Source organism: Oryzias melastigma, linkage group LG12, assembly GCF_002922805.2.
Source record: "Oryzias melastigma strain HK-1 linkage group LG12, ASM292280v2, whole genome shotgun sequence".
Lineage (NCBI taxonomy): Eukaryota > Metazoa > Chordata > Actinopteri > Beloniformes > Adrianichthyidae > Oryzias > Oryzias melastigma.
In genome coordinates, this window is record NC_050523.1 from 11,972,804 (window position 1) to 11,992,114 (window position 19,311).

At 38.2% G+C, this 19,311-nt stretch overlaps 3 protein-coding genes across 8 annotated transcripts in view; 1 reads left to right on the forward strand and 2 right to left on the reverse strand.

Annotated features, from left to right (window-relative positions):
* Positions 1-7,486, reverse strand: part of dnm1a (dynamin 1a) — a 55,295-nt gene extending 47,809 nt beyond the window's left edge. For all 6 annotated transcript variants that reach the window (XM_024298818.2, XM_024298813.2, XM_024298817.2 and 3 more), the window contains exon 1: positions 7,097-7,486. In XM_024298818.2, coding sequence (XP_024154586.1) covers positions 7,097-7,257 — 161 coding nt within the window. In that variant the 5' untranslated portion in view covers positions 7,258-7,486. The remainder of the gene's footprint in view (positions 1-7,096) is intronic.
* Positions 7,487-9,571: 2,085 nt separating this feature from the next.
* Positions 9,572-17,399, forward strand: ciz1a (cdkn1a interacting zinc finger protein 1a). The gene is made up of 16 exons (XM_024298821.2): positions 9,572-9,727; positions 10,161-10,402; positions 10,849-10,976; positions 11,970-12,169; positions 12,397-12,538; positions 12,701-12,782; positions 14,447-14,538; positions 14,617-14,693; positions 14,780-14,977; positions 15,058-15,188; positions 15,269-15,362; positions 15,440-15,544; positions 15,623-15,748; positions 15,829-15,907; positions 15,994-16,115; positions 16,194-17,399. The coding sequence occupies exons 2-16, from the start codon at positions 10,248-10,250 to the stop codon at positions 16,683-16,685; spliced, it is 2,223 nt and encodes a 740-aa protein (XP_024154589.1). The 5' UTR covers positions 9,572-9,727; positions 10,161-10,247; the 3' UTR covers positions 16,686-17,399.
* Positions 17,400-18,747: 1,348 nt separating this feature from the next.
* Positions 18,748-19,311, reverse strand: part of lg12h9orf16 (linkage group 12 C9orf16 homolog) — a 2,316-nt gene continuing 1,752 nt past the window's right edge. Inside the window, exon 3 of the mRNA XM_024298822.2 lies at positions 18,748-19,311. Within this exon, the coding sequence (XP_024154590.1) occupies positions 19,178-19,311 (134 nt within the window). The 3' untranslated portion in view covers positions 18,748-19,177.

The window sequence follows — 19,311 nt, forward strand, 5'->3', positions numbered from 1 at the left end:
ATTCCGATGCATCAACTTGTTAACGGATAAATCAATTTATTAAATGGGATGATGGGAAATGTGGGCAGGCTTACTCCATGCCAATGCTTCAGTACACAACTCAGAGTTGAATTTTGAATGAACTTCTGCTGTTGTGCAGAAACTGTCTTAGAACACGATGGATAATTTTGGCTAAAAGTGATCATAATTAGATGCGTCAAATTATCACATTAATCAGAATTCATTAATTACTGAAAAATGTGTGTGTTTTTTATCATGTTAATCTAATTTTTAATGTATAACTATTGTCATGCTCTCAAATACAAAAAATGTATAAGAATATAAGAACAATCCAACTGTTCTCTTGCATGAACATTTTATTCAAACTCAGCTGAAAACGCCTTTTACAATGCTCTCTCAATGCGTGTTCTAAGTGACTGTGTACCACTATAGGCTATGCAGCACATACTGCTGCCGTGATGTCATGTAGTTCTTTACAAAATTAACGCAAACAAGCCCACAAAGTCACTACTATCAACTATTATGTAAGAGATAAAGCTTGATGAGGTGTTTATTATTATAAATTAATTGAGCTTTTTTTAATGGCCCTTACTGGTGTAAAAGTAATGGTTGACTTCATAGAAGTGAATTTTAAGTTGTACTTTGATCTTTTACTGTGTCATTGTCAGGGAATGTGCACAAGATTTTTGAGGGGCAGGGGCTCAAAGTTGGAGAAGGGCAACAAAAATATGCTTTTTGTGTGTTTTTATGCTTTAAATAATATAGAAATTCATGACAATATACATTTTTTATAAATTTATTAATAAATAACTACTCAGCTATATGACCCGGTTTGGTGACGGTGATACAAGTGTCAATTTTTATGTTAACAATTTATTGTCATAGACTTGGAAAACATCCAAAGCATTAAAACACTGGAGGCTCTTTATTTTGGCATTGTGAAGCAGCAGAATCAACATGAATCAAGTATAATACAAATTGTAATATTTCAAACAGATCCAACAACTTTCGTCTCCAGAATACTAAAATAATTATTATTTAATGTCATTATCACACTGTTAATGTGAGGATTTTACGTTGGTGTTTCAGTCATATTCCGTCTCCTGTCAGACATTTTAGTTTCATGTTGATTATCTACAGCTGTTTCCATTCTGTTAATTGTCTTCAGCGTATAAAAGTGTCTGATTTTCAGTTTGAAATTGTCAGGTCATCTGCGTTTCCTCTTTTTATTTCTCCGTGGGGTTTTTTTTCTGTTTTTTGTTTATTCATTAAGTGTTTACATTACTGCCACTAAGTCCAGTTTCCTGTATTTTGGGTTTAAACACATTTTCCTAGTTTTGACAGTTGAACCCAAAGAGACTATTGTTCTATATTTCCATCCGGATAAATTCTCTTTTGCATACTGTCCTCTAAACACAAGATTTTGTTATGATTTAATACAAAAAAATGAGAAACTGAATGAAACTGAATTTAAAGAAGGCAATTTTAATCCAAAAATTTAATACATTAAACAGATTAATTTAGTTTCAGACCTGTTGTTAGGAAGCTGGGAACTCACCATAAATATGGTTCTTTTTTATGAAAATCCCCTATGTGTTTTATTTTGTACCTACTTCCCAGCTTCCTGTCACTGCACCATCTGTGTGCTGACTTGATGCTCCGCGCTCAGTCGTCTAGCTAAAGTAGAAACAGACTCCTGGACTAATATTGAGTGTTTTTCTGAAATATACCCTCATGCACACGGGCACTTTTTGATAGGAGGCAAAAAGGGGAAGGGGCTCAAGCACCCCTAAGGCCTTATGTGTGCACGTGCCTGGTCATTGTCATGAATTTAAATGAAAATACCTCAAAATTGGGCTTTTTATAGCAATTATTAGGTTAAAAATGTTTCCAATTAAATAGATTAATTAGATTAATTAATTAAAGTTACGATTATGTAATCACCCAAAAAAATAAATACATAAATAATCGCATGACATCACTAACCATAATTGAAAGACCACTACCATTTACAATAAATCAGAAGATGATCAGATTGGGTCTTTAAATGATAATGTTTATTTCATACATTTATATTAAATGTACAAATCGGGGGGCCTTTGCCAAATGATAAGTCTGCCCCTGCTGGCTTATTTTTTTTTTAAAAGGAAACACCTCTGTATATTTAATAATATTAATTACTGAAAAAAAATCAAACTTGTATGTAAATGTGTGTGAGGAAGCTGACTGCACTCACTAATGCAGGTCACTCAGTATTTACGCAGCGTTACCTCATCTAAGCATGGGCAGATTCATTTGACTAATGGATATTAAATTGGTTTCCCATCATAGGACCTGAAAGATTACTGTCCCTGATTTTTTTTTTTTTTTACTTTATTTTCCATTTTTATACCACATGCACACAAGTGCACAGACATCCAGTAAGAACTGGTGTTAGTTGGTAGTATTAGAACAAAAACAAACATTTTAGGAAAGTTACATACTGCTGTGTTTGCTCTGAAGTCAAGCTTGACTTCTTTCAACAGAATTTTTGCAGCTGACTAAGGAGGTGTTGATGAATTTAATATTTTTTATTTCTTCTATTTCCTCACTAATCTGTTAGCACTGCCAATGTGTTCTGCTGGTCACAGCCATCCTACTATAAACTCAAAGTCAGCACGCAGCTAAGCTCGCCCTGCTATGCGTGTCGACACACTTCCGATCCCCAGACACAGTCTGAGCCTCCTCTAACGCTGTGATGTGTGCAGCATTGCGAGCACTGACAGCGCAGAGCAAACACAACCAGGGAAATGTGCTCCATGAAAGAGCCAAACACAGCAGAAAGGGCTTTGTTGATGAATAATGTACTAAAACACACATATCTGAACACGTCACAACACTAAACCACTGCAGAAAGTGGAGCCAATGAGAGCTGAAATTACTGGAGGGTCGGGTTCGAGATTAGAGCTGAACCAATGAAAGAATGTGTTGCAGGGCAGAATACAGCCCAAACAGAGATTAGTGGTAATCCTCTGCAGCAGTGTCCGAACAAATAAAGCTCCCTCTCTGTGTTTTAATCATCGTTTCCTCACTCCTGCTCAACGAGGTTTTATCATCCTCCCCAGTCTTTGAAAGGGACTTCAATTAGGATTTTTTACAGCTCCCACAATTCCTAGGGGGTTTCCTGAAAAATGTTCATCAGGAAATTTTAATTATATGAGTTGCTAGAGCTCATTTTATTTTAAATTTGTTTTTGGAATCAGATTTACCATTTCACAATTGTTCAAATGGATTTTATTTGACATTCTGTGGGTAAAAAACTATAAATTAAAGGAAGTGGAAAGTTTAGATTTAATAGTGTAGCTGGTGTTGATGTAAACTAGTTATTTATTTATAAAAAAAAATAATTTATTTAATTTACTGTATCAAATCTAAAAATATCATCTTTAAAAGTCAGAAGGATTTATCAAAAAGTTACGAAAATTCTAAAATATTACATTACTTGGAAAACTTAGGAAACTTTTTGTGCTTAGACATTGAGAAAATCTACAAATTAAGCAAAAATAATGTAACTACACAGAAAACAGAACTTGGAATTCTCTTTAAAAAGGAACAAAAATGATAGGGAATAAATTCTAATCTTAAGTATTAAAAGTGGGATAGCATGTGATTTACTTTTTGTCATTTATGGACTAACTTTTTTGCTGAAAAAATCCGGAAGAATTACCCAAAACTATTTTTAAAAATTAAAACTTTCTAGTCGGCCGTTTTCATTGAAAATTATTAAGTCAACAAACATTAAATGATGAAGCTAACTGTAAAATACTCCAGTTTACATAAAGCCACTCTTATTTTAAGAAGAAATTTACTGTAACTTGTGAATAAACATTTATTTAAGGAAGTGTTTAAAAGTAAATTTACTTAGTGTTCAACGTATACCTTATAACTAAATAGCAAGAGAGACGCCCACTTAGAAGCTCTTTTTTTATATGAACCTTACTTTTGTAATTGTTTATGTTTTTAAAAGACTAGTTATAAATTAATAAATACATAATTTTACAATAATGAAAATAAAGTTAGAAAAACTTTAATTTTCTTCTGTCTTTTGAAGAAAATGGAACAAAATAATTAACTGCCAGAACATTTACATCAAGTCTCGGGAGAAACATTATTCAGCAGACAAGAAAATTAATCTTTCACTGTGTGAGAGCCTCACGTTAAGTCTTAACTATGCTTCACATCTTCTGCTAATTCACTTGCATCTCCTTAACTACAGCTATGTGCATTGACTCAATGCAAACCTACTTATAGCACTCTATGTGTTCTGCAATACAACACCAGGTATACAAGATTTAGACTAGAAACAATGACGGCAGCAGAAGAGGACTAAAATGATTATATTGCAGTTTTAAAGTTTGTCTCCTGCACCAAACATTCAGATTGAAATTACACCTTACTGCAAAAAACACAGGAAGTATGTGAGTTATTATTGATCTATCTTGTGTTAAAAAATATAAATATTATTTGTAGTTCTAATCTTGTGATCTTATGTCCTAACATTCAGATGTTGCTTCATTGTTAAGGATTTCCACATCAGCAGTTTTTTACAGGAGCTGTCCGTGGTGCTGAAGCTGCCCCTGAAAGTGAGTCTGTATCAAGAAGCAGGTCACAACACAAACCTACTGAACAGTGGGAATCTAAGCCCCAGTGAAACAAGCAGATAGACAACTATGTCAGGTTATTTTATATAAGAGCCTTTCACACAGTGTCATAAGTGGATTTGGTCCGCCTCGAGGATCCTAATCTCTAAAGACAACTCAGTTTGAGTCTAGACACAAAATAGCCACTGCTTTGATTCACAGAAATTTTCATTTTGACTGTTTTTCACAACTTTTTGTACCTCTATTTGGTTTTGTTTTTCTTCTAACTTCTTTCCTACTAAATTTAACCAGATTTTTGTTTTTTCTTGGGTAAATATGTGCAGCATTTAATAAGAGAACGTAGATTTCTCATCCACTTCCAGTGTGTGCTCACAAGGATTCGCCTGTTTTTGCCTCTGGAGATCAGATCTGTCTGAGATAATTAAACTCACGGGAGTCTAAAGAAATAGCTTAGTGGTTTTGTAAACATTATAGTTGGGCTCCCATATAGATCCTTGTGATGTATTTTTTTTTTCTGATAAAAACCTTTTCAAATCAATATATTGTGACCAGAGGATAGAACAGAGTAAGACTGCAGTATTTTTTTAGCTTGCTGCTTTTGCTGCAATGCTTTTTGCAATGCTGTTTTCAAAAAAAATAAAGTTAGTTAGGCAAAACTTAAAGATTTGTGACAAAAATATAAAAAAATACATAAAGTATAAAAAATGTTAAAATACATCCAAAAAAATTTTGTGCACCTACCAGAAAAGGTAATAACACAAAGAAGTCAATAAACCTCTTTAAATAAAGTTTAGTCTAAGCCCACTCTAACTCAATTTCTACAGCAATAATTGTTCAAAAACTATTAAAATAAAATTAAAAAGTGAGGGTTTTTGTCAAGCCACGTGCTCTGTAAGAACACAGCAAAACAACTCTAAATCAGAAATGTGGTTGAAATATTTGTGATTGACTGAGGAAAAACCAAAAGGAAGATTTTTAAAATGCAAACGCATCTTCGCGTAAAGGAAAGATGTCACTCTTATAAGGAATGTATACGTTTTTTTTGTTACATTACATAGACAGGAAAACATGAAAAAGTCTGAGGTAGTCAAAAGAAGCATGTAGTTGGTGACAATCACACATAATAATCACTCATGAAAGCTAGATTTTTCAGAAAACAATCATCTGGTTTCTCTTAAGCCATGGATTCCCTGGGTAGAAATGCAGAATTAGCCATAGCCTGTTTCTATGACTACAGATGAGTATGTGCAATACAGCAGTGAAGGAATCATTAAACCCTGAAAAGACCTTTTTGTTGAGAGTAATTTGAAATAAACAGCAACAGAGCCAGTAACAATGGAAAAACTCTGAGAACTGTGTATGCTATTTTGCATAATATTTAAATAAAATGTTACTGCCACTAACGGAAGATGCTATCGATATGTAAATCAATAGACGTCCAAAAGGAGGGGTTGCTTGTCAACAGCAGGAATCCATCACCTTTTCACACTTAAGATGGAGATTAGCAGCAGTGAACTTTGGTCAAACTGTGCGGTTGAGGGATCTGTTGCAAATCTCATCTACCCTCTTACTGTGCAGATGGACCCCATCCCTTCCAATAAGATTTTAGCATTTAATAGCCATGCATGGGGTAGGTGGATGGGGGGTGTTGGCTTACAGCCAGGGTGGACATTCCCTACTGTAAGCAGGAAGGAAGTATACTGCTGAATCACAGTCAACTGGAAATAATATGCACTGGAAACAACTGAAACAGGAATTGAACGCTTCACAGCTTCCCATGTTTTGTTTTTTTTTTCTAAATAAAGTAACGGTAGCCGGATGGGTGAGCTGGAAGAGCTTCCAGCTCAGGTGGTCATTCTCTCATCACAAGGTCATGAGGGACTGCAGCATGACAGATCAGATTTGCCCTCCTTTGCGCTGTTTTGTACCAACATCAGCAGAAGAAGAAGCAGCTTCTGGAGTGCACAAAAAAGCAGGAGATGCTTGCACAGCTAAAACCTATGCTATTTTGTTTGTTTGTTTGTTTTAGTTTTACATAGCCAGAGGACAATAAAATGATAGCCCTATCACAGAAACACCAAGCATCTGCTGTAAATCATCCAAATAGACAGATTTACTATAGTACCAGATTTATATATTAGTAATAACGTTTTAGTTCCAATAAGTAGAATTATTGAAAAGCATTTTCTGTGACACCTGAACGCATCATGCAGTAGTAAACAGATGAACTTCACCAAGGGATTTATGTAGGCCACACAAAATAATCTCCCTGCCATCTAGTGCAGTGAGAATAAATGTAAGGAGCTTTCAAAACAAGAACAAAACGCGCTGCTTTCAGTTGTAACTCATTGACTGTGGTGCATTTGAACCTGTCCGTGAGGAGGATAGAGACTGGGCCGCTTGCGTGATGCGCCAGAGCGCTCACAGATCCCCAGGATCCCGGAAAAGCTACTTACTTCCCGACGAAGTTCTCCAGCACCGAGCTCTTCCCTGCGCTCTGGCCGCCCACCACGGCGATCTGCGGCAGGTCCAGGTTGGCGTTTTGCCCGATGGCGGTGAAGGCATCTTGCATTCGGTTCACCATCGGAATCAAATCCTCCATTCCCCGGTTCCCCATCTTCGCGCGGCCACAGGGAGGAATTTCCTCCGAGTTTATATGTTTGTTTGTTCCTTCTCTTTCGGTCTCGCGCACAAAGCTTTGGATTATTTCCTTTTAGTCACTTATCGGTTTCCTTCTTCATTGATCGCGCTTTCCTTGTAGTCAGGACTCTCTCCAACACACTCCTCTCCAAGCGCCACAGGGGAGGTGGAGGAGGATGATCTCGTTTATTTCCTCAGGAGATCCTTGCAATACTCCAAGTATACCGTTAGGTGACGTGTTATCTCTCTATTCCAGAACACAAATGTGACGTGTCACACGGAAAAAACTCTTGCCAGAGGATGCTATTTCAAGTTGATCAACTTTAATTGTTTGACTTTAGGATGCAAATAATGCATTTTTTAAATAAGAATGAGTATTTCTGAGAAATACTACATTATTTAAAGACGCACTCCAATGAAAAGGGTGTTTTAAACATAGTGTGATTTTTCTCATGGAATTAAGCTTAAATTTTGGATAATGTCAATATTGATCGCCATTTTAGTCGCACCGGTAATGAAAGGTTGTGGTTGTGATGGGCTGTAAGCTAGTGGGAGAGCATATAAAAAGATGGATGATGGGAAGTAGGGCTTACCCACAACCCACAGGCGAATTTCTAATGAACTTCTGCTGCTCTGCAGAAACTATGTCTAGAAAATTACATGTTTTTAAATTTTGGCAAAAAACGACATAATCATGGTTCTAAAAGAAAAACTACTGGGAACGTGTCAACGTTATGTAACAGAGTCAGGAGTAGAGTATACGATTTCTCACAAGTAGAGCCAAATACAGACGACCTCAGTCCATCTACTGAAGCGGCTCTGAAGATGACTGCACGACTTCCACCTTTTATTTGGTCACCCTGGTTTCAAAGAAAACTGAGGGATGGGGTCAGCAGTTAAAGACACTGTTTAATCTTCTTGCTGCAGAAACAGGAGGAGTTGACCAGTTATGTTTCCAATCTCCAACTACTTCCTGGACACTCCCTTCTCGTCTGATGGTGCAACCTCCAGCAGTGCAGATTTCAATCTAGGTCAGAGTTCAACAACCACAAGTTTAAACAGCGGTTAGAATGATAATAAGTAAATAAACAGAAGGCTTTTACAATAGATCAAAAGATGATTGGAGGGCAACTTCGACAACTAATTTTTCATGTTTGAAAGGACTAAAACACCTTTCTCTTCCCTCACCATCCCCAAATGATCTACCCCACACACACCTGACCCCTTGCATGTGACAACACTTTCAAAAACAGAAGATCTAGAAGACTCCAGGACCTGGTGGAGTGTCCCCATCCTGCCTGAAAGTTTGTGCTGACCAGCTCCCATCTTCAACAGTTCCCTGGAGATGTGCGTGGTCCCCTCATGCTTCATACTCACCATCATCCCAGTCTCCTGTTACAGGATATAAGTGACTACAGACCAGCCACCTTGACCTCTATGGTCATGAAAACCTTTGAGCGACTGGTGCTGGTCCAGCTGAAGAATATCATAACCCCTCTGTTTGACAACCTGCTCTTTGCCTGCAGGGCGAACAGGTCAGAGGAGATGGAGATGAGAGAAATTTGGGAAGGACCTCCCTCCACTTACAACCCTCTACATAACAATCTCCTCAACAGACTCATATAGGTTCCTAGAGCCCACCATCTCATCTCCCACTTTGATTCACCCCAGAAGAGGGTCCAGCAAAGGTTTTACTTTGTATGCAACTTAAGAAGTTCAATCTCCTTCAGAACCTGCTGGCCACCTTTTACACTGCAATAATCCAATTTCCATTGTCTGGTTTGGATCTGGTACCAGATACTACAGGGACAGACTGCAGAGCACCATCAGGTCTGCGGAGAGGATTAAAGGTTCCAATTTTCCCTCCATCCAGGACCTGTTCTAGGCAGGCTGGTGGAATATCAATGGTAGAATCTCAACTGACCTGTCACACAATCTTTTTAGACTCTGAGCCATCACGCTGATGAATGCTTGACCAATCAGAGTATGAAACCACAAACATGAGGGCTTTCAAACCAGCTTAAATGCTGTATTTATTTTTTCTCATATTTTTTTTTACCCCTTTTTATGCTTTACCCTCATTTGCTTTGTCCTTTTACGCAAGAGAACAAGACACCAAAGCCAATTCTTATACTGATTTAGGATGCAAATTACACAAATAAATATTTTTTATATTTTAAAAGTTAAATATACGTGGTATGACAACAAAGCAGCTGTCACTTTTGAAAAATACTACATTATTTAGAGCAATTTGTTATGCAGATGTGTTCTGGTGTTTTGACACTAGGGGGAGACAGAGTTCACCAGTAGAAGCTGATTGGGTTTCTGCTCCTAGCAAGTTGCAGCCAGCGCACGTCTCGCGGCGATTAAACTCTGCGGCATGACTTCGGTTGGATAATATATGAACGTTTGGGGCTTTACCTCTTTAAACCCAAAGGGAACTCAAGGTAAAGTGTGGATTTATTCTTTAGGTTGGGCAAATCTACGAAGCTTTGTAAAGGCAATGCTAAGCTAACCAGTTCTAACACCGTCAGATTAGCTTTGTTCATGTCAAAGCTGGGGTTGCTATTTTCACCTGGTTCCCAATTATTTGTCTGTTATTTGTGGTTTTTGTTTTAGTGAACAGGTTTGATTTAGTCTTTCGATTAAAAACGCTGCAAACACGCTTTTTTCTTTAGATATTTGCGGTGTGAATAAATCAAAATAAACTGCTTAGCCCATTGTGGTTAGCATGTTTGCTAACGCAGCTACATGTGAAATATGAGAGCGACCTGTTGTCTCAGGAGGTGCGCACTGCCAATAAAACTCCGTGTTTACATTTCGGTGTTTTGCCAACAAGATCCACCATCATATCTGCGTTTTCTTGGTCACTTTTTCCAGGGGGTTTCATGCAGTAGCAGGTGTCAGCTCCTCGCAGGTCAGTTTGAAAGCTCTGGGGCAACTTGACGGATGATATAAGAGTCCGTGATGTTCAACCCACACATCCATCAGCAGCAGCAGCAACAACAGCTTCAGCAACACTTGCGGCATTTGCATCAACTTTTCCAGCAGCAGCCTCCACCTCCTCCTCCACCGCAGCCACCCCCGGCGCACCATGTGGCCCATCACCACCAGACGCAGCGGTAAGGCTGTGTACTCGAGACCCGGGATTAACCGGGGCCTTCGGAGTAAACTATCCTTAACATAAATCTAAACTTTTGGTTGAAGGGTGATTAAATCTTAATGTTTTGAAGTAAAGTTGCTTGCTTGCTATTTTTTCTTTTATTTAACACAAATGTATACACCATTTCTGGCTTCAGCTTCCATTATTTTCTCGTTTAACCTATTGTTTTTTATTGTTATCTACATTTCATTTATACAAACTGCTTTTCTTTGGAGATAGTCCTTAAAGATATTTAAAAATGTTTTCAATATTGTACATTCAAATGAAACTGCTGTTATTTCGGATTTGTGTAATAACAAACAAGTCCAAGTTTGCAGGACTCACCTTGTTTTGCTTTTAAACACAACTTTGGTTGCAGATTTCATTGAAGGTGTCCTTCCCCTTGATCTGACTTTTGTCTCCCAGAGCAATTCCTGTCCAAGCTCAAGCCGCCCCTCCTCCAAGAATGGTCAACCTGTGCCAGACAAACCAGACGACCATCATCGCCCCCAATCCAATGCTGCAGGGCGCTCTGCTGATGCAACAGATGCAGGGTACGGTGTTATGCTACATACATACCAGGCTTTTCTAGGGCGTCCAAGAATGCGTTGAACGCGGGTTAGACTACGGTCACGTATCCCAAAATGTCACTACTTGGTGACCTAGATGTAAGTTTTTCAGCACATTCGGTAGGCAGCCGTGTAATTGGAAGGGGGTAGTCGCGTTTTTACAAACCGCACAGTGGTTGCAGAGGTTTTGAGAAAAAGTTACACATTTTTTCTGTGGCAACCAGTACAAAAATAAGGAGACAACTGAGATGCCACAGGGTGGCAACTGGAATCACCAGCAGGCAGCAGCTCTGACTGGACAATCTGCAAATGTCTCGGGACAGCGCCAGTCACCAGTGGCGTCGTCATGAATGTACGCTAGAGTGCTACCATCTACATTCATGACAACACCGACAATTTTCCAAAAATCAGACAGTGGCATAAAATCGTGAAGATTTAGCTGATGCCCCCCATTGTGCTGTATCAGTTGCATTTTTGACTGTAGCATTATTGAACAAGTTCTTAGCACATGGTTTGAAGTGGCTTGGTGCAAAATATCAAAGTACAATCCCAAATCTTATTCCAGATGTTTTTTTTTCTACAGTTCTATTCCAATATATGAAAGACTTGATGTCATATAATTCCAGCCGGACACAAACTGCAATTTTTTTATTTCTCCTTCATGATCGATTCTGAAATGATTGGTTCTTCCGTCTTTTGAAAGGGATGCTACCCATACATCACCATCATCTCATATGAGTCCCTGATTGGTCAAAGTTCCACAGGTTTAACTTTCAGTAGATGTTCAGTTGCTGTGTGAGTCTTCAAACTGACTTTCAAATGTGCATAGCAACATGTGACTGCAAGAGTTTTGAATATAAAAGCCCAAAATGCTCACATACGCACATTTACACATACTTTTCAGTGGAAGTGCTCAGAGTCAAAATATTTCCTGACTAACAGAACTGATTTGTTTTTTCATTCCTTGGTTTCATGCAGGCAACATACGGAGTTTTGGCATGGGTGGACAGCAGTTCCGACAGTTCTACGCTGCAGGAAGCAGGTCGTCCCTGCTCGGGCCGGTTCCCATGGGCATGGCCATCAAGTCCCCCATAATGGGCTTCCCAGCTGCACGACCCTTCCACCCACACACTCGCTTCTTCAACCCCACCACCTCAGCCTCTGTCATCTCTGCCACAGTAATTACAGTTTTTATTTAAAAAAAAAGGGCACTTAAAATCTTTTCTTATCAGTTAATGAACAAATTAAACATTCAGGAAGGTATTTTGGCTTTGAAATCATTATATCTACCTCTAAAGAGATTGGATAAGTAGAAATCATCAGATGGATGATATTTGAGCCAACTTTTAATGGCGTGTCTCTTTCTTGAGGGTATATTTTAGAGTTCTGTTGTGTTTATGTGCAGGATGTTGCAGCTCGCCACGCAGACAGGAAGAGGGACAGTGAACAGATGGCAGGAGGGAGCACAGATGACCAGCCAGCTGCTACTGCTGCTGCTGCTACTGCGACGAGCAGTACAAGTGAAGCTGCTGACAAGACTCAAGCAGGTATCGCTGCAAAGCAACAGCATCGCGCTGAAATATGTTCTCAATGGAAAGACGAGGGGGAGAGCACACATGCACTGCACAATGCTTCTGAAGCACATAAAGGAAAGAAGTGTGAGTTAATAGTTCACCAATTTGCACATTTCTTACATTTTCTGCCCACAGATGGTTCTGTGGCATCGGTGGAGGAGCAGAACTCTGAGGAGCAGCTTAAAGAGCCATTGATGAAAAGACAGAAGACAGAAGGGTGGGTGATAATATAAAATATATACTTTATGATAGGAATGTCCTGATCTGGTTTTTTTTTTAGTTCAATTCATTTATTTTGAGTGTCCGAGCCTTGATCTGATCCTTTTGTATTGGATCAAATGTACCACTAAAAAATAAAAAATCCAGGTTGTTGTAGCAGGAATAGAATGATGCACATTCATGACTCATATCAATGTAACCATTTATTCATTTTGGTTGTTTTTGAGAGATTGTTTTAGACGGTCCCTTGACAGCCGTCTTTCTGTCGGCAGCACAAACAAAGCAATTATCATTAAAAAGAAATTAAAAAACACAATCTTTCTTCTTTTGAAACGCATTTGAAGGTTGTTCTTTGAGGTGAGACAAAACACAAGAGACTCTTGCTGTCTGTTCAAACGTTTATTAAGATATTGAGCCCATTAGTCTTAATCTGTGAATGTCTTGCCATCTTCACAGAATTATTTTGTGAACCTCCTCCTCAAATTGGTGCCAAATTCTGGTGCGCTTTATGGCAATAAAATGCAGTGGTCCATTCCCAATATACAGACTTATTGTAGAGTATTTATCTGTAGTAATGAGCTTGAAATATATAGTGCTGATCATGATTATGAGAATAAAATGAATATCTGATCAGGAGAGATCAGATTCTGATCAAACTTTGCAACTATGTGATCGGGACATCCTTAGGTTTTGTTCCACACATTTACTTGGACTATTTTTGTTACCAGCTCAGTGGTTTAGCAGTAGAGTGTCTGTCCTGAGACTGAGATCATGGGGTGAAATCCATGGTTAAGTCAACAAAGACTAAAAAAAAAAGCAATTCTTCCCTTTTTGACACTCAACATTAAAGGGTTGGATTGGGAAGGTAAACCACCAAACGGTTCATGACCCCTGCACTACAAAGCTATCTCACGGTTCTATGAAAGAGACTTTAATTTATAATTTTAAGACATTTTACAGTATAAAAATGTATGTCCCAAAACATGAAATCATATTTGTCTTGTGATTATACAAGAATTTCTATTTAATCCTTTGAATATTTTAGAGCACTTCATGAGAAACTGTCATTTTTGGCATTTTATATGAAACACTTTCTACAGATTATTTGTATCTTCTGTTAAAAAAAAGACTCTTTTGCACCAGCAGGCAAATTTAAATTTCTCAGCTTAGGATGAATAAAGTTTTTCTACTTTATTCTATTAATACCAAAATTTCACATTTAGATAAAAAAAAGAAACGAAGTAATGTATTATTTAGCCTAAAGTTTTGGAGACCTAATCCTTTTTTATTTTTTTTGTCAGTGCTATAATTTTCAAACTTGACCCAGTGCTCTGATGCTCTGCACAAAACCAAGTCATTTCCATATCTCCATGACAACAGGGATTTTGCATTGTGGAGCTGTCTCAACCCACATTTTTTTGGTAATTTTTGCCATGAAAGCACTGTGATAACTTTATCCAGGAAAAGGAAACTCATATTTGTTTACAATTTTTCTACTGCAAACACAAATCATGATTTAGCATTAGCAAATAATTGTATTCAGAAAATATTTATATGTAGATTAAATATTTGGGCAGATTATTGTTGCACATTCTGAATGTCTATTTAGTCTTTAAGACAAATAAATAAGGTTAAAGTTTGTGTTTTTTATGTTTCTTTCAGGTCAGAAAAACCTAAAATACAAAGTTTGGGTGAAACAGCCTCTGCCTCTCATTTGGAGTTGAACAGCAACGCTGAAGAAGTCCAGCCAGAAGGTAAAGCTTGGGAAATAAATGCACACGTTTAAAAATAACAAAGAAACACCTGACAAAACATATATATGCTTTTTCCAGGCACCACACAGGAAGATTCTGGCTCCAGCAAAGGATCAGATGTTGCTGAAGTACTGGAAGACACAATAGAGAACCAGGTAAGAGACGTTGCTTCTTTTAATAGTCATAACATAGAGTAAATCCTTACAGCTCCTCACATCAGTAAATGGTGGTTTAACTGCAGGATTACAGCTGTTTGTCGGCCAATTCACCCTCCGGTCAGCCCAGCGAGGAGGATCAGAAAGTAAATCCACCAGCAGAAGAGCACAAAGATACCTCTTTGGCTTCACCAGCCAGCCAGGAAGAAGATGATGAAGGAGTAGCAGAAGGCTCCAACAAGTTCTACTGCTACCTCTGCAGCATCACCTGCCACAACCAGCAAGTAGGATGGATGAACAAACAAAAAAAAAGCAAATAACCTTCGTGTTTAGTCTAAATTCTCTGTTGTATTTATTTTTGCAGAACTTCAGGAGTCACATGAACAGCATTTCTCACCAGCAGAGGATGATGGAGATACAGTACATGAGTAATGCCTGTCTGGTCACTTTGCTGCCACGAGTGCAGGAGTCTCTTCAGGGAGCAAACAAAGATGGGTCAGTTGTGTTCAAATTTAGTTCTTTCTGTCATGGCAACTATGAAGTATATGAATATAGTTTTTCTGTTTATTCTGCAGAGAAAAAAAATCTGATTCAAAGCGATGGTGTGCAACATGCCACAGCCATTTCACCTGCAGTACCACGGAGCACCGATGCTCCGAGGAACACAAAGTAATCATCAAAAACTTGTATTCTGTTAATACTTTTTTTATTTTTTAAGTAAATTGATCACTCTGTTGTTTCCACAGCTTGCTACTACAACAAATGTCTCATTCTGCATCGTCTGTAAGAAACACTTCAAGACATCTCAACATTTTTTGGAGCACTTGCACACTCAGGGACACAGACAGAAGGTAAAAATCTAACATTTTTAAATTCGACACAGAAAATCTCACACTTCAATCTCCTTTCTCATCGACGTTTCTTGATAGCTGCAGGAAAAAGGCTGTGACGCCTTAGTGAAGCTGACGGCGTTGGACACAGACGAGTTTTCATTAGAAAACGAGGAGGGAAGTGGAGGCGAAGGAGAGACTGAAGGAAATCAAGGAGACACACAGGTGATCTGCATTTCATATGCTGCTGCATTAACAGTGTTCATCTTGAATTATTCCATAATTGTTCCGTGCTACTTTTGCAGGATGGCTGGTCGTCCCTTAAAGAAGTGACCTTAAATGACATTTCGAGTGATGAACAGTATGATCCTGACACCATTTATGGTTCGTCAAATCTTCAGATAACTTTTTTTACCTTAATTTAAGACTTCTTTTAATTCTGTTTGATTATTTATTTTTTGTCCCAACAGGACCCAGTTTTTTAGTTCCTGTCGCAGGTTTCATCTGCAAACTCTGCAACAAGTTTTACCACTTTGAATCCTCGGCTGCACACACCCACTGCAAATCATTGAAGCACTTTGAGAACCTCAGGGTGAGTTTGCCCTCACTCTCAGGAGTTTAATCAAACGTTTTTAAGCTCATTGAAGTGTGTTTATGCTTCTGTTTTCAGAGCTACAGAGAGTTGGTGATTCAGAAAGGTGAAGGGGGTCAATCCTCCAGGAAGTCTTGTGTAGCAGCGGACAGCGGCGGGCCTGCGACACAGAGTTCCACAGACTGTTCTGAAAAAGATGTAGCTTCAAACCGAAACTCTTTGCAGTCTAGTATTTCTGTTAACCAACTAGAAATACAGAAGGAAAAGCAGCCAGCAGAAACTGACTCCAACCTGCAGGACTTCTCGGCGTTAAGCGCTGGCAGCCCAGACGAAGCCCTCAGCACGCATCACAAGGATGAAGAAAACTCGCCCTATGCATCTGCGGCGCCAGAGAGTGAAGCCGATTTGCTTCGTAGCAGCGCGGAGGAGGCAGACTCAGAACCGGCCGCGGTGGCGGAGAATTCAAACGAAGAAGAGGAAGCTCCTGCTGGTCCAGGAAAGAAGAACGGCACAGGGAAAGGGAAAGCAGCGCCCAAGCGCAGGTCAGGGAGAGCCGCAAACAGGCGCTGAGTTCAAGAAGGACGTTGTTTTGTTCCAACACAGGACGTTGACTGTAAAGAGGTGCTTTCATGGAACTGAGACAAGCGAGTTTACAGACCATTATCTCTATGCTGGAAGGTCAGAGTTGTAAAACACAACAAGCCAATAGTGAGACTGATTGTGAAGTTAGAATGGTTTCCCTGGCGGGAAAGTGACTGATCATATAGAAAGACTGAAATTATCTACTGAGGGTAAGTCTGTATTTTTCAGCTCACAGTTGGAAAACTGTGCTGGCCAAACCGAAGTAATTAAAACTGGATCGATTTAATTTAAAAAGTAAACGCTTTTGATCCTTGAAGTGAAATTTGATTGTTGCACTCGTGTGCATCAATCAAATTTAAAGTTGTTAGATTGCTGTAGAGACTCAGTATGGGATTGTAGTACCTGCAGACATAAAAGGACTTCATTAGATGTTGCAGGAGATCTGATGAAGTCCGATTTAAGACACTGTTATTTCATTTGTATGTTGTGCAGAAGGTGTGCTGTGTTGTTCATCCTGTTGTGCATTTTTATGAAGCATTATTCTTTGCAAAAGCAGCTCCAGAAAGTTCCATTCTCATCCCCAGCTCCGATACCGCTGTCCTGACAGATGATTGCATAGAAAACCCCATTCTCCACTGCAGACCTGTAGACGATTCAACACATCATGTTGCAACCATTAAAGGATGTAAACTTACTCAAAAAGCGCAGTCAACTGGACTTTTTTTGGTCCACAATCACCGTTTATTTCCAGTTCTGTTTTGTGTGTAGCTTGACTCCCAAGTTCCTTTGAATTTTCCCCACCTTTAGGCAGTACTCTTGAGCATAATCTCACGTTTTCTGTAACAATTTGTTTAGAACCTGAGTTTTCTGCACCAATTTACCCTTCCATTGTGGCTCTCTGGTTAAAGATAAATAAAATTGTTTTTTAAAAAGTAACATATTTCGGACTACAAGGTGCATAAAGCATAATTCAACTAACTTACAAAGAGTTGGAGTACAGTATATCACTTTGTGAGGCTATGTACTAAAATATGTTGACACATTTTGTACGCTTTATAAAAATCAATTGGAGGTCAGTAAGCACAACCAGAATTCCTTCTTAAAGTGCAGTGGATTATAAGGCAGATTTTCTATTTTTTAACAAAAATCAAGAATTTTAAGTGCACCATATGCGCAAAAAATCTGGCATTTTAGCTTGATTTCTGGGTGAGATACACCACAAATGATATATATATATATTTTTTTCATTTTTTTTTAATCACTGCTCACATTACACTACCTACTGTACCACTACATCTGCTGCTTTGAAATGATTCTATATGTCACAGGATGACTTATTTTGAAAATACGTCTGGTAGCCTCTATCAAAAGTTCTAAATTATTTCATATTTAGAACAGATACTTTTCCCTCATTTTCATTTATGAAAAAAATTGTTTATTTATATTCATAAAAATAGTGTATTGTTTTTCTAAAGGGTAAGCAAAGACATTATGGCTCCTACTGGTCAGTGAGAAATTTACCTGAATGTTTTTTTAAGTTTTGGAAGTTACAAATCTCTGATCCAAAGTAACGTCTGTATGTAAAGAAACCCTAGGTGAACCCTGATCTCTATAACAAACTGTTACATTTACAGTCTCCATACTTCCTGAACAGAAAACATCTAAAAATATGTTATCTTACTAATTAAATCCAGAAATTTGTCCGGAAGGTGAACTTTAACACACCAGAAAGTTTTACCTACTCAGTTGTGAAAACACTAATTTAAATTTTAGTCATAAATAGCTTATAAATGCAAACACTAAACCCCGTCAGCTGTTTTTCAACATGATCCTCTTAATCACTTTAGTCACTTCAAGTTTTTTATTCCCAAAGTGAGAGTTTTCTCTATTTTACAGTACAAAAAATGTAGTTTTGATGTGAAGCAGTGAGATGACCAGCTTCTATCATCAACAGACACTACTTTATGGCAACTTAGGCATTACTTATATAATTTGTGTTTAAAGATCTGTCATAAATTTAAATTAATCTGAAATTCTACAAGCAGACAAAGTAATTTATCTTCCTTTATTTTAAAACCTCTAACAATTTTTTTGACATTTATTTTGATCACTTAAAATACACATTTGAAATTTGGGCATTAGCCCGAAACTAGACAAAAAAATAAACTAAATAGCACAATCTGGACTAACATGATGACAGAATCCAACACTTCACAAACATCTGGAATATTTGTATTTGCATTTTGCACACAATAATTACATAGCAGGGAACTTTTTCCAAAGCAAATGATGGTAAGGTCAGTAAAAATCTGACCAGGAAACGAGTACCAATGTGTCAAAAATTATCCAAAGAGGAAAAGATGGATTCTAATCTGGGAAAACATTGAAGCACATCTCATAGGTGACGGCTATTAACTAATTATAGCTTGTTCAGCATAGAGTATGAGTTGAAACCACTTTTTTTGTCTTTACACTAAGATCTATGTCTTTTGGTCACTAATTTGTGAGCCCTCCCTATCTGCATTTTGGTCTTCCTTGCTGGCGGGAGAGGCTGACAGCTCTGCGGACTGGTTCTCCCCCTGGATGGACTGCCCCTCTTGTTTTTGGGATTCAA